Source organism: Triturus cristatus, chromosome 2_2 (assembly GCF_964204655.1).
Source record: "Triturus cristatus chromosome 2_2, aTriCri1.1, whole genome shotgun sequence".
NCBI classification, from domain to species: Eukaryota; Metazoa; Chordata; class Amphibia; order Caudata; family Salamandridae; genus Triturus; species Triturus cristatus.
The window spans coordinates 138,868,332-138,884,446 of NC_140582.1; the positions used below are offsets into that span (position 1 = coordinate 138,868,332).

The window sequence follows — 16,115 nt, forward strand, 5'->3', positions numbered from 1 at the left end:
CACCACCCTCTGGAACCCACCTGGAAGGAGCTCTAGTCCCTCAGATTTCTACCGCACGTCGTGCTAAGGGAGTCTCCCCTGAGCTCTGCTCAGTTTTCCTTGTTTTCTGGATTTCCAGTGATTTTTTTCTTCAGGATTCCTTCTTCTGTGTGGAGTTTTCAATATCTTCATGGCAGATACTCCTAAGAAAGGCCTTGTTAGGCCCTGTGCTTCCTGTGGTAAAAAGAGGCTTCATGTGATGACCAACACAAAGACTGCCTCTATTGTCTTTACCCGGACCACTCCTCAAAGGACTGTAAGGTATGTCGCACCTTTTCTTCAAAGACCCTTAAAGATCGGGAGGGACGCCTTCTAATTTGGTTGCAGAGACTTAAAGATAAAGACCAAGTCCTGTCTTCTGAGGAGAGTGAAGGCTGCTCTACATCTTCAAAATCCTCTCAAAAAGGCCCAGAGTTGCTTCTCTAGGACCTTTGTCGAGCCCCCTCAAAAGAAGGCGCACAAAAAGTCTTCAGAGGCTCCCCTTAAGGCTTTCCCAACAAAGGTTTCTCCACAGGAGGTTCCACATACCTTTAAAAAGCCTGGCTCCACCTCGTCAACGACGGCTTCTTCGACTGTGGCGTCGACGGTGAGAAAAACCCCGTCTACAGCTGTGGGGATAACTTCGTCGACGAAGACCGTCTCCACCTCTTTGGCATCTTCTGCCTCGTCCACGTCGACGACTTTCTCGTCGACGGCTGCTAAACCTGCATCGCCGACGATTAAAATAAAAAAATCATCGTCGACGTCCAAAACAGCGTCGACGCTACGATTGTCGACGAGCACGTCGACGCCTACGAAGAGTGTTTCGTCGAAGTCTACCCCGTCGACGACGAAGACGACACCGTCGAGGGCTCCGTTGACGACGACACTGTTGACGAGGGCTCCGTCGACGACTGCTCCGTCCATGGGAGCTTTGTCGACGTTTTCTTCAATTTTGCCAGTTGGTGCTTCACCGTCGACGACTACACCAACGACGGGCTCGTTGACGACACCAGAGTCCATGTCTGCATTGACAGTGCGTGCGTCAAATTCTTTAGCATTATTAGGGTGCTATAACAGGCAGATGTGGGCGGACATTGCTCCATACTTGAGAGCCTTGCCGGACGACTTGAGGGAAGAAGTGAAGAAGATCTTGCTAGAGGGCGAACGTTCGGCTTCCGAGATCATCGATTGTGCGATGGATATCGCCTCTACTTGTTTTCGTCAACTAGCTGGCGCTGCTGTACTACAACGCCAAGGTTGGCTGAGGGCAACTTCATTCCGACCGGAAGTCCAGACAAAAATTCTCGCCCTATGCTTCACAAAAATGTATGCCTGTTACTCCTGGAACTTTCAATCATGCTCCAGAAGGGAGCTATAGAAAGGGTTCCTCTTCGTCAACGGGGTATAGGGTTTTACTCCCGTTTTTTCCTGGTGCACAAAAAGGAGAGGAAATGGAGATCAATCCTGGACTTGAGAAGTCTCAACAAATTTTTAAAGAAACAGTTGTTTCGCATGGTTACCATCCAAGAAGTGCTGTAACTTCTCAACGCAAACAACTACATGGTGTCTTTGGATCTTCAGGATGCCTATTTCCATATCCCTATCCACAGAAACCACAAGAAATTCCTGAGGTTCGTCGTGGCAGGCAGACATTACCAATTCCGAGTCCTTCCCTTCGGACTCAAGTCAGCTCCACGCATTTTTACGAAATGCCTCTCTCCAGTGGCTGCATATCTCGGGCAGCAACACCATCAGGTCTTTCCCTATCTCGATGACTGGCTCGTCAAGGCACCTTCTCTGGACGGCGCGACCAGGTCTTCCGACGCCTGTCGTCAGCTTTTCAGTCGCCTAGGGCTCATCTGAATCAGGACAAGTCCGTTCTCCAGCCTTCTCAGCGGATAACCTTTCTGGGTGCTACTCTCGACACAACCCAAAAAAAGGCTTGACCATCACAAGAGCGACAGTACAAACTTCTTCATTTGGCAAATCACATAAAATCCAAGAAGTCTCTCTCAGTACGCCTCTTCAAATCCCTTCTCGGAATGATGTCATCCTGTATTCTGCTTGTTCCTTACTGTCGCCTCCACATGCGCCCTCTATAAGAAGCACTGTCGGCTCAATGGATTCAATCCGAAGGATCCTTCGACGATGTCATTCAAGTGACCCCTCAGATGATCACTGCTCTGCAGTGGTGGACTCGTCCACGGAATCTTTCTCAAGGCCTGCCTTTCTTGCTCCAGGCTTCCCCACAAGTCATCACAACAGATAAGTCCCCGGAGGGTTGGGGAGCTTTTCTCCAAGAACTTCGAATCAACGGGAAGTGGTCTCCTGCCGAACAAAAGCTTCACATAAACCTCCTCGAGCTACGAGCTGTCTATCTGGCTCTCCTGCCGTTCTTTCCCAGGATCAGAGGTTCTCTAGTGCTCGTCCGGACGGACAATACTACGACGATGCACTACCTGCACAAGCAGGGAGGGACTCGTTCACTGACACTATCTCACGAATCTCAAAAAATCTGGAACTGGTTACTCCATCACAACATTTCCCTTCGAGCGGAATATGTTCCAGGAACAGACAACGTACTGGCCGATTCTCTAAGCAGGCAACAAACAACATGCCACGAATGGGAATTGAACCAGCGGACTCTCGACCGCATATTCTCTCAATGGGGCACTCCTCTCTTGGACCTATTTGCTACCAAACAGAACGCCAAATGCCAAAACTACGCAAGCTGGCATCCCCAATGGGGATCACAAGGGAATGCATTTTCGATCGCATGGTTCAACGTCTTTGCATACACTTTTCCTCCAATTCCCCTGATTCCCAGGGTCCTCAGGAAAATGAAGACAGAACCCTGCACGCTTATCCTAATAGCTCCGGCGTGGCCGCGTCAGCATTGGTTCACGGAGCTCCATCTTCTCTCTCTGGAACCGCCGATCTCTTTGAAACCGTTTCCCTCTCTCCTCACAATGAACTGGGAAAAAGTCCTGCATCCGGATCCAGCATCTCTCAAGTTATCGGCTTGGCTCCTGAGTTCCGAGAGTTTCATGGCCTAAACATTCCTCCAGACTGCAGGGCGGTTCTGGCTCGGGCTCGAGCCGACAGTACTAACAAGACATTTTCCTTAAAATGGAAGAGGTTCTGCATCTGGTGTAAGTCAGCGAAAATACACCCTCTTTTGTCTTCCCCAGAACAAATACTACCTTACCTTCTCCATATGGCAACTTTAGGTCTTGCTCACGCCTCTATTAAAGTTCATCTAGCAGCAATATCCCGTTTCAGAAGATCTTCTGCAGGCCCTTCTCTTTGGTCTAGTAGGTTGATTAAACAATTTCTCAAAGGCCTATTCAGGACTTTTCCTCCAGTGAAGTCTCTGCCTCCCACTTGGCAGCTCAACAGAGGTCTTGCTCAGCTTATGAAACACCGTTTTGAGCCGATACACAGAGCTGATCTTAAATATCTTTCTTGGAAGACGGCACTCCTTCTAGCCCTTACCTCTGCCAGGCGAGTAAGTGAGCTCCATGCATTCTCAGTTCAAGACCCTTTTCTTCAGTTCAAACATGACAGGGTCATACTGCGGACTAATCCTAAGTTCGTGCCCAAAGTCCTGTCAGACTTTTACCTCAATGAACCTATAGTCTTACGGACCTTTTTTCCGAATCCTCAAACAGCGGCAGAAAGAGCTCTACACTCTCTAGACCTTAAACGCTGCCTTAAATTCTACCTTCACAGGACAAAATCGTTCCGCAAATCCGACCAACTCTTTGTGGCTTACAGTCGACCTAGGAAAGGTCTTCCACTGACTAAACAAAGTATCTTTCGTTAGATCTCTGAAGCTATTACTTTCTGTCACCGGCAAACGGGCCACCCCTTGCGTGCCACGGTTCGAGCCCATTCCACTAGGGCAATGTCTACTTCCATGGCACTCTTTGCGGGTGTCCCTATCACAGACATTTGCAGAGTTATTATCTGGTGAATTTTTATATGCTGCACCATCCGAAATGTGCTTATCACTGCTTACTGTTCTGATTCAGGCATGTGATTCTATGAAAGATACCCTAATACTGGATAAGGAATGTGTTATTTACCTGTAACTGCAGTTATCCAGTATTGGTATCTTTCATAGATTCACATGCAACCCACCCGCCTCCCCTGGAAGGGCTCACCTAGTTCTCTCAGTAATACACCTTCTTAGCACTGTGTTTACGAAAATCTGAGGGACTAGAGCTCCTTCCAGGTGGGTTCCAGAGGGTGGTGATAGGTGATTGGCTCTTCTCTAGAGTTTGGTCCTTTTTACAAAAGGACATGGAGATGTTACTAATGTGAGGCCCTTGGCCTATTACTATATATGTCTAATGGGACATTACTTTATTTATGTACCGGGGACTCCCATCCCGATGACGGGGAATGATTCAGGCATGTGAATCTATGAAAGATACCAATACTGGATAACTGCAGTTACAGGTAAGTAACACATTCCTTTCACTTTTTCCTTTTTTCACCCCTCAAGCACCTGTTCCTTTTTTTGTCCACCTGCCACTTCTAACATGTTCTACTTTTTCTTCTTCCACCGCACTCAACACATCTGCTACATTTTCCTTATATAACAATGACCAGCATCTGTTCCTGTGACACTGTCCTGTCAACAAGGGTTTCCCTATCGTCTTCTCCTACACCCAGCAGGTCTTCCATGGTTTCGTCTTTTATAACATCCTAGCGTGTACCCTTGTTCCTTCTCATATCACCTGTAACTTGTGTTCCTCTGTTTGCTTATTATTCAACTTCTTACACTTCTCACTATTCCGTCCCTTCACCCCTCAAGCACATGCTCCTCTTTTTTCTTCTCTCTGACTCCAAGTCAAGCACTTATCGGACTTTTCTTTTGTCACCCCCTGAGTTTTATCCATTTCTGTCATGCTTTCCATGTTTTCCCTTTGCCGCCATTTTCTCTGTTACTGACTCTGGTCAGCACTCTAGCTTATAAAATCTGTACTGCTGTCCTCAAACAGCTCAGGCATGCTCCATACAAGAGATGTTGAACAGAAATCACTCTCATTGATCAGTCATCTTCACAGGTGTTGCGTTCTGTTCCTTTTATTTTTCAATTCTGATTTACAGCGTTGACAAGATTTCAGTAGATGGTGAATGCCTGTGGCCTTCACTCTCATTTTCCACATCTCATTCAATTGTTGGTGAAAGTCTATGTGTTTTGTGTACATGCACTGTAGTCTCTCTTGTAGCAAAAGTTCCATTTACGGGGCTTGTACTTTAATTACATTTCAAAAAAGCCCCAGGACAGAGGCATTGAAATGGCGAAAAATTCCTCAATTTGGTCAAAGTTGTAGTTTGAAAACAGTGTTATTTAAAACTACATACAGTCGTCTTAACACCTTTAAAAATTATTTCTCCCTTGTTCTCGTAATAGAACTAGAAGTTGCAAGACTAAGTACTGATGTGAATTTAGAGGACCTGAAATTTCCACAGAACCTTGGTCATGGTAGCTCCATCCAGCTGTCGGCAAACACGCTGAAACAAAATGGCCGCAACAGTAAGCTGCTTTATCTATTCTCAGAAAATGTTTCTCCTTTGTACTCCAGTAATTTGTTTTTCATATGGCTCCTTGAAAACATCAGTGCTATTGGTCAACAGACTTCAAAGATCTATTTTTTGTCGGGTTGCAAAAAAAATATGTTGGGCTTTTCAGCATGATGCATGAATACTTTTCACATAAAACCGTGCCAGAAGGCATCCAAATCATAACGGAAAAGTACAGAGATATGTTATTAGTTAGCAAATGACATCTACTGAAAAGAGTCATGCCCTTCCGTGACTTTTAAATTGTAGTTGTGGAGGAGAGATTTATTATAAATCATTGCTACATGTAGCTTTTCAAGCAGAGGACTTTACATCTCCTTTTTACCATTTACCTGAGAAGTGAAGTTGTATTTTTGGAAGGAGGAGTTAACCATAGTACTGCATGGAATAAAGGGCAGTGGCTTTCTTGTGTGTGTAATTCATGATGTAGATCACTAATGCACTGCAGGGTTTTAAGAATGCATGGTCAAGTTTAACTCACCAGATTAGTAACAGTTATATCTCTTGACATCACAGTAACCCCTATGACTGCTATGATTTGCTGCTGTATTTTCATGCACTGCAAAATCTAGCCGCAGCGTCATTTCACATGGCGGGGAGATGTGCTGTTGCAGTGTCTTTCACATTGACAACAAGCATTGGCATAGCCAATAGGTCTCGCCTTTGGGGTCTTGTAAGTGTTTAGGCAGAGCTATTGGCTTTGTCAGTGTCTTTAAGCTATGTTGTAGAGCAGCGTGGGTGCTGTGCAACATGTTGAGAAGTTATAATAAAAACGTATTTTAAGCATTTTTGTTACCTTATATATAATTAATAAGATGTTTTTAAAATTTTGAACACATTTTTTGAATCCTTGTTTTTGTACGTGTTTAAATAATTCTTCACAATAAAATGTTTTCATAATTTCATATTTAAAACTTCTGATGTGTTGATGCTTGGTAGTGTGTTTATGAGCTTAAGTGGCATGTAGTGCTTCCCGTCCTGTACATGGCAAGGTATGGAAGTAAACACGAGCATGTTGGAATGATAATCTATTTCTTCAGGACCAACCCCCATCAGCTTTCCTTGAAGTTTTTGGTCACTCTGTTTCTTTCCGTACTTCATAATTTGGGGAAACACTTCAGGCAGTATGACAAATTGAAGTGTTAGTGGCATGAAGAAGGAAGGCTAGTCTGGTTGTAGGCTTGTTGCTCCCTTTGTATGTTTGTGTCCTTGCCTTGATTAGCTCATGTCCATAGGCTTTAAGAAAAATCATTATTCTTTGAATTTTAATATCTGTTTTCAGAAAAGCCAGTTCACATTTAATACAAACACAAAACGTATAATGCATGCTAATAAAGAATGAAAGCAAAAGATGTTTAGAAATGTATTATTCGCAGACTACAGAAAATAGTTGTATTTCTTCTGCAATAAATAGTTTTTGTTTACTGTAGAAGGGTGATTGTGTTTACAATATTAGTTTGCTACGAGAATGTTCAAGACATGCAGGTAGTTTTTTAATATTGGGGTGTTATCTTTCATTGTCTGTCTCTCACTAAAAATTGCAAAATTAATACGATGTAAGGCATACAACCAGGTTTTCTGAAATACTCTGCTGTGCGGTGCACTCGATCTATGGTGGTGAGTTATGCATGCATTGCTTCCCGTCCTGTGCATGGCAAGAAATGGTGCTCTGCTGTGCGATGTGCAGACGCATCAAAGAAACGGTCCTTGTGCCCAAAGATGCACGCTATGGCCCCTGTGCAGGCTGTGTACCCTCTCTGCTCGGCGGTGACTGCTGGGAGCGCGCACAGTGAAAGAATGAAGCGCTCTGCACTCAGTGTGTACAATGCGCGTCACTGGGCAGGCTCAGAAATGGAGTGAGCTTAAAAGCAGCAGTACTGACCTGATATAGGTCACTGCGAGGAGGAGCATGAGGAACGGAGCGAGCAGCAAAGCCCAGCAGGCTTCCATCGATCCAAGCCTGGGCACAGACTACAGGGGACGAGGCGGAGAGGGGCATCACGGGACGTGTAGTGCAGTCCATACCAGGCGGCAGCCAATGGGATGTCTGCCTTGTCCACGAGTCCTGGGAGGTGCTGTAAAGGCGCCACCTGAGAGTGGGATGCAGACACAGAAAGGGAGGCGGCACGGGAGAAAGAGAGAGTGAGAATGTGCGTGCGTGCGCAGTCTGCTCTTTTTCGAAGCACATACTCGTGCTTGTGGCGCAACCCTGCTCGCTCCCCCAAGGTGTATGCCGCCACAAGCACGAAAAAGAGCAGAGCGACGGCTAAAGGTCTCCTACCAGCGCATGTGCGCTGCATAGGCGAGACCTAAAAAGGGGTACTAGACATAGATTTGTGTTAATTCGTGTAAGCTGTATAACCATTGGTTTTGAGACCTCAACTCGAGGGAGTGTTCCAGTCCTGCTCAGTGCGAAGTATCCAACTTTGACGGGCTGTATGCCTTATGCCTTATTTAGAAAATGATTGCCGAAAGAGTGATTGGGTTTTGCCGCTACTAAAGTGCTAAATAACTAAATAATTCCCAGAACTATTGCCATTGCCATTCTTTGTCTACTAGCCAACCACCTGGTGAAGGTGGCGTGAGCTTATTATAAGATTGTGGCCATGGCATCTAATGAAATCAAAGGTTATGTCATTGGCATCTTTAGAGCCAAGTATTGCCTGTTTCGCAGAAAACTTTGAATTCTTTCCTATGTGTTTCCACTATGTGAAAAAGATTAGAGCCGCATTTTTAAGCAGTCTATGCATCATTTCTGCAATAATTGAAATATCATGTCATCAATAGAACTCCATGTGAAGGGCAGTTTGTGTAGCAGCTAATTTTACATACGCCAAACGGCGTTAAAGTCCAGTTCATTTGCAATGAGTACTGTGGTAGTGATTTATATCTGTACTATGATTAGGGGTAGGTGGAATTCCGTGGAGTTATATGAAAACTTCACAAGATTCCGCAGAGTTGAGCAAGCGGGCGGAGATCGTCATGTCGCGCTGCTCGCACTGATTGTTTTGCGCCAGAAGCTTGTTTCTCGCTGAAAAGTCAGCACGAATGGCAGCGTGCAGCTTGCCAAAAAGTGCTGCTTTGCTGCTGTCCGAATATATTTTTTACTCAAGTTACAGTTTTCTCACCAAGAACAGTTGCAACTGCCCGCGACTGCCCACGTTGAGAAAATCTCGCTGGGTGCCCTTCTAGTGCCTGAAAATGATGTTTGGGGACACCAACTCTTGATCGCCAACTTTTCATTGGTGAGCCGTGCGAGAGAGTAAACTCCGCCACAGGGCAGTTGATGGAGCTTGGCTGGAAATCAGCATTACAGGTGTAACTCGTGGTGGCCAAAACTCCCCAAACTCCGCTGGCAGAGTGGAATTTATCACCCTACCCTCTAACTATGCTTATTCCTGTCCAGTGTTCAATAGAGGTATACAGTGAGTAGCTTGCTATGTAAGGCAAACAAATGTGCATGTTGCCAAACCATTGCATTTGTACCTTGTATTTCAAGTACATATTCCTAGACTGCAGCCAATGAAATATGGAAAGGGACGAAGACAACCATGCAATGACCGTCCTAATTGCAGCTGATGGTCGTTCATTCCATTGCAATTCTGCACCAGCCTGCTTCACAATACTGCAAGGGCGGCCATTTTCTCTTCATAACACATCCGACAGTTTTTGTCCCCATGTTTCGTATCTTATCGCAGCAACTGTCACCTCGCTGGGTGGTCCTGAAATGGGGCTATGGTCCTTTTCTAGGAGCATGTTCGAGGCACAAAATCTGTTTTTTGTTGTTGTCTGCATTCTGTTGCCTTTCTAATTCAATATAGCTCAGCTCTAAGGTGTAACTCATTTATATTTAATGTTAATTCACTTCTTGTAGTCGCTGGCCCATTTTATTGTAACATTTGAGAAAATAACACAATTGTCAACAAGCGGCTGATATCCCGCCACCCCGAGCAGTGCAGCTGATGGCGTCCTCGCGCTTCACGCATGTCACCTTCTAAAGTGTCAAAAATACAGCGGTGGTGTCATGGGTCGCCACCGCTGTGGCCTTTTACGTTTTGACATAAGCAGACAATGCGAAATGGATTGTCCTGCTTGCCTGCAAGTAAAAATAACATTTGAGATATATCTGGGAAGAAAGCAAACCCACATTTGTATACAGACAAAACTGTGTGAGCTCTTGTCTAGCAGCATATGTTTTATTACACTGTCATACAGAATTCCGCACAGAGCCTTTCCTGGTAATTTAATTCCTCCTAGCACCAAGGCCTGCAAAAATGCTATACCTTCCATTCTCCTCTCCTCCGGGTAGCGCCACTGGTGCCGGAAAAAGGCAATGCTGAGAAATATCTCGAAGCACCACGGGGACAATAGCAGATTAGGTTTCAGTATTATTTTAATATTCCTGCATACATTACTCCACGGACAGTGTGCTCTGGTACATAATGGGCCAGTGCAGGCCTGATGGATGAGCGAGGCTACTGTATGTGCATTTCGCCACCTGGGCGCGAGCAGGACGATCTGTCATCCCGCACACCACCTGCGCTGTATTTCTCTGCTCTAGCCGCCATATTTAACGTGAAATATTGCCAGCTAACAGTTGGATGCAAGAGAGCGGATGAGTGGAAAGATGAACAACATTCCTTCTTTTATTGTACCGGGCGATATTTTAACGTCCTTCCGTGGGATGCGTTAGCTTACTAGGTTATCGTCAGTTCAGAGAAAGCCAGTAGTAGTTGACGATCAGAGTCATTTTAAGGCATGGGCAAAGTAGACTCTGGCCCTGGCCTTCAACCTTTCAGCCCCCCCTCCCCCCCCCCCGCCCCTATAGAGCCATCTCGCTTCTACAGAGAGTCTTGCCCGGATGACCTTGAATAATTTTTAAACAGATTGTTTTAAATGTAAATGAGCTGCTGCTGTCTTACAATAATGAAAATACACACCATTATTCCTGAATATTAGATGCAGGCACATTTAGAATTTGGACGAGTGTGCCTGTGCACTGCAAGTCACCTGGCCAAAGAGGGTATAAAACAGCTGAAATTGGATCATAATTTCTAAGCTATTTTGAACAGGAGCCCCCAAAATACGTTTGGCCCCGGGCCCCAAAATCCTTAAGATGTCCCTGTTGACGATGTTGCAAAATACGCAAAAAGTTTGGTTTTCAACAAGGTACCTGCTGCGGGCCTGATAAAGAGTGCCCATGAGAAATGCCGCCACACTGCTGCGAGAGTGAACGCGTCTTTGTGTTTTGTTCTATAGTGATTTCAATCCCCTCGATTTATTGTCTCTGCAAAGTGTTATTGTAAATCGCGCCCCCTCCCTCCTGCCAGTGTTCTTTATGGACCAGCGATGTGAGCGGAGTCAACCCTCCCTGATTCATGGGCTCTGTTGCCTGCATTGGTCCTTTGTGGACCAAATTGGGAAGTGCCAGGTTCACTTTTACTAATGGAGTCTGACAAATTTCTTTATGAGCCCCATTAACGTAAATGCTTTACTCATTTGCTTTATTGTTCTGTAATGAGTGCAGTCTGCAGAGGTTTCTGCGCGGCAGCATAGTCGAGGCTGACAGGACGCCATCTTGCGGGAGATGCTCCAAGGATCGGACAAAGGTCTGCTTCTGGTCAAGTTATGAAAAAGGCCAGCACGCTACTTGCAAACAAAGGCACTTTCTAAAATTTACTCCAAGGAATGATACAAATAACATTGGCTGCCAGTTTGGAGCAAAAATTGATAGTAGCTTGACCCCTCCCACGCACTTTTCTTCCTAAACATAGTTTTATCTTGTTCTACCAGGAGTTAATTTGTTAAAGAATTAGTGCAGGAGCCTAAAGTTTTCCTGAGTATCCCGCCACCACCGATAAGGAAAAACGGTTTTCATGAATATTAAGGATGCATAGATTTAATTCCACTTCATGGTCCTTTCTCCCTCCACTCTATGCTTCTTGTCACTCTTTCTCACTTTAGCAAGTTTTTTAAATATCTCTGATTTCTCTTTTCGTCACTGTTTCCCTGTTCCTCTTTTTTCTCTCTCTTTTCTGCCTTTCTTTTGTTGTGGGTAACGGTTTGGTTTTTAAAAATCAACCCCAATCCCCAAAAACGAGTTCCGGTGCCCATCTCATGCAGTCTCTGGTGGAGATGAAGCACTGGATTCACTCACTGTCCGGATTGCAATTTTTTCCATGTACTCTTGTTTAAGGTTTAACTTGTGTTTTTCTTCTGACAACACTGAATTGTTTTTGGCCCTAATTCCGAGTTGGTCGGATGAGTAGGTGCTGGGAAATTAATCACAAAAACTCTGCATATTACTGCAAATTCTGTACTGTTTTCTCAAGTAAAATTCTGTCGGGTTATACCTGCCAATATTTAAGGACGGCTTGTTTAATGTACCCAGAAATTGCAATGTGTGCGGTAAATACCACCTAATTTTCAATTGCGACCCCTACGCAGACAGGGATTTGTGCAGGGGTCGGAAAACACCAACCAACTCCGAATCATGGCCTTTATTAGTTGACTTGTACGAGAAGATACCTCAAATGTTGGGAGACAGCTAAACGAACATTGTTTGATACCCCAAAAACTGCGGAAATGAGCCATGTTTCCTTGCAAATGCCCTGGAAATCTGGATTAAAGGAAATTTTGCTACAATGCCCTGTTACTGACACTCTATTCTTTTGGCAAAATGTATGTTTGAGCAATTCTGCCAGATATTTGTATTTGGTTCCCGCTAATCGCAGAAGCAGTTTGAGAGCAAAATGACAAAATCGCACACCTTTAGCTGAGTCATCAATGATTCAATTTCATCCGCCACTTGTGAAAAATGACCGTAGGGCTCCACCTCCTTTCACATTCGTATCCTTCCTGGATCCAAAGCAGCGATCTGTTTTTGACAGAGTACACCCTTGCTACAAAATGTGTCTTAATGGAGCATTTTGCTGCCTCGAGAGTGCAGATTGTCAGCCACTGGGCTTTTATACATGCTCAAGTGCTTGTGTGTAATGATAGGTGGTTATATCAGTAGCAGCAAATCTGCAAAGACTCCAAAGTGCATGTGCACAGGAGAGTGACAGAGAGTAGGCTAAGAAAGCCTTGAGAGTAAGGAATTCTTGCAACAGACTTTATCTGCAAGCTGAGGGCTTAGTACAGTGAATTTACTTTTGCTTCCTGGTAGGTGGTGTAGTGATGTAGTAGATATCTGCAACTGTTGTTGGTGTTGCTTTTAGGTGAGTGAAAGATCTGATAGCTTGGAGTTTTTTAACTATTGTAAATCAGTGGAAGCCTAGGGCTGTTACTGCTCTTGGTGTAGGTGAGTGATGGCACACATGGCTGGGCACTGATTGGTGTTACTTCAAGACAGAGGATACATAAGTCAAATTGGCTACAACTGCTTTTCTTTTCAAGCCTATTATTGAACAGGTGATTGATAGCATTACTAGTACATGTAAGATCTCGTAGACTTGTGAAATAGCACATACATGTGAAGGTGAGCAATGCAAGCCTGACCAAGCCACCTTTGATTCCGCTATGATCTGTTTTAAGATATCATTGTTAGTTCGAAATCATCAGAGTCTGTAAATTGTAATCTCTCTTCCATCTTTCTAAAATATGAATTTCCTTATAGGTGAAATCAGAGTGGCCTTTGTCCTGTACAACAACCTAGGAACTTACCTGTCTACAGAGAATGCCAGCATGAAATTAGGCACAGAGGCTATGACCACCAATCACTCAGTCATAGTGAATTCCCCGGTCATTACTGCTGCCATCTACAAAGAGTTCAGCAACAAGGTGTATCTGGCTGATCCTGTGGTGTATACTGTCAAGCACATCAAGGTACGTACTGGAGGAAATGGTGCATGGAGACAAGCATTAACATGCAGTTTCCCCATGCTTTGTGTGGTCAAATTTTCTTGCACCCATTATGAGTTTGGGAGATTTCTACCTGCCACATCCCGGCCCCTCCCTGAGAGTTACTGTTAACAGTGGAACTGGTCAAATTGTGGGGGCGGGGTTAAAAATATTCTTAATTAAGGGTTTTAGGGAATAATGTGGAGATCAGTCTTGCCACAGCAGTCTCCCGCGTGTGAAATACTCTCATCTAGTAATCCCGGTGGGCCTGGTACTGATCCCGTCTGTATTACTGCACTAATTGAAATGAGACCCTTAGTGATGAAGTCAAAGTCACAATTGTGTGCCTTTGATGGTAACAGTGTATTGTCAGACACTGTGTATTATGAATACCACCCACAGCACGCAGCTGAATGTAGTAAAGCCCCAAGCATTCCCACTGTGCACTATTCAGATAGACATTGAGTGCTCTCCAGCAGTGAGACTTGTAAAGTACCTAATAACTGATTTACACGTCTTCAGTGTGATTTCATCGAAAGCCATAGTGCATGGTCCTGGTATTTAGGCATAGCTCCCTGGATTGGTCAATTTTTGGTGTGACATCACAGCTCTACTGCAACACAGAAAGATGATAGACGGAATGCTGAACATTGTTAAATGTTCACCCCTAGTCACAGATCTGGGTTAAATCCATTGTTTTTTTCCTCACCATGCCACCCTAGTGTGGCTTCATTCCTCTGCAAATCACTCTTGACCCAGCTGTACAGGAAGCTCATTTAGCAGTCACTGCAGACATGTTTGTGACGTCAGACTTATTCACAGACACATCAGACAGTCATTTTGGAAATAATTCAATTTTCCACTGTAAGCATTTATTTTGCAATGTCAGCATGTAGTTGTGTATCGAACTGTCTGGACCAGAATGCATTAAAAGGTTTTATTTTCATGTATTTCTTGGTTTGCAGCACAGTGTAGGCTTGATTCTCGAGCTTCACTGTCAATTCTACTTCTCCTTTTTATTAATGCTATTGATGAGGAGTTGTAGAGATATTGGATTACTGTCACACCCATCATTCATTGTCAGGGATTTGTCCATTTTCAGTTGCGGCTGGCAGAGATAAGAGCGTTGGGGGAGGCGGGTGTCGGGGAAGTTAACATACGACGGGATAAGTTAAATTCAATTAAAAAAAACACTTACCTTGCACTCTATCCCGTCGCATGTCGACTTCTCCGACCCCCACCCGTCCCTGCCCCGCCTCACGCTCTTACCTGTGCCAGCCACCGCTGTCCATTTCAATATTTGTGTGAATTTTGCAGTATCCAGTGTCGACGCACCTGTGTGTGTCTAGAGCATGCACAGGCGCGGTGATATTGCTTAGAAGGCATCTTCTTATGAACACATCGATGACCATGACCATCCATATTTATGATGCAATAGGGCACCAAGTTTCCACGAGTGAGGACGGTCACACCTCTAACAGTGTTCAGTACCATAAAAACAAGACGCGGTGCCAAATGCAATTACTTTCCCGCTTCTACAAATGTAAATGAAGCAACTGTGTGGGGATGAATTGATTTTGGCCTTTGCTTGATAATTAATCAAGAAAAAACAACTAATTGGCAAAAGCAGTGAGCCTCGCGACCGACCTATCCCTTCCCAGATTGCACACACAGGTCGCGCTCTGCTAAACATTGTCAGTGCCTGAGAGTGTAGGATGCTTTATTTGGCTGAGGGCGAGAGATGGGTGAGGGGAGTGCACTATGAAGAATCAATGCAGGGTGACAATAATGATTTACTCTGATATCTGCTTGCAGCAGTCTGAGGAAAATTTCAACCCTAATTGTTCTTACTGGAGTTACTCGAAGCGCACAATGATGGGCTACTGGTCCACGCAAGGATGCCGCCTCTTGACTACCAACAGGACACACACCACGTGCTCTTGTAACCACCTCACCAACTTTGCAGTGCTGATGGCACATGTGGAGGTTCAGGTAAGAGCAGAGTCTTCTCTCTTCCTCAGAGGCAAATGAAGAAATGTGAAACACATTTTCAAAATGTCTTGAAAACTGCTGTTTAATATTTTTTGATGCTGACATCACATGTGACTTATTTTGGTTTCCACGGAGTGTAAAGCTGTAACTATGCTAATATGTATATAGGATTTTAAGATTAGCCGCTCACATTTTCTGCTATTTTAAGTAACAGAAAAACTAAACAAAATTCGACGCCATTTTCCCATATTAGACCCGCATTGAGTGACATTGTTGTAATTTCTCATAAATGTCTACGATGAGGGAATTAAACAATGCTCCCAGATAAGTACAAGCATGTATAATAATTATAAACTAACCCATATTCCCCCAGAAGCAAGCACTGGCGTGTATTGTTATGGGTGCACTTGAATAAATGTAGTAAAAGATAGGTAGCACTCCAGGCCACCCTTCTGTCCTTTCTAAGCGCAGCAAATGAAGGTGTTATCTGTTATTCAACTCAACAGTGCAGTTTGCTGACACTGCACAAATGGAAGCCATGAGGGGGCCTGCAGGTTACTGCATGTATTTACGTGGCATTTGTATGCACAAACCTAGCTGATAGGCGGTCGGGCGCTGTTGCTTGTCAAGGGCAAAGAGCGAGTCAACATGTGATTGGAAGGGGT

General features: G+C 44.6%; 1 protein-coding gene across 9 annotated transcripts in view; it reads left to right on the top strand.

Annotated features, from left to right (window-relative positions):
• ADGRL3 (adhesion G protein-coupled receptor L3) overlaps positions 1–16,115 on the top strand; it is a 1,231,414-nt gene that overhangs the window by 1,050,382 nt on the left and 164,917 nt on the right. For all 9 annotated transcript variants that reach the window (XM_085641132.1, XM_085641126.1, XM_085641127.1 and 6 more), the window contains 3 exons: positions 5,447–5,569; positions 13,235–13,443; positions 15,274–15,450. In XM_085641132.1, coding sequence (XP_085497258.1) covers positions 5,447–5,569; positions 13,235–13,443; positions 15,274–15,450 — 509 coding nt within the window. The remainder of the gene's footprint in view (positions 1–5,446; positions 5,570–13,234; positions 13,444–15,273; positions 15,451–16,115) is intronic.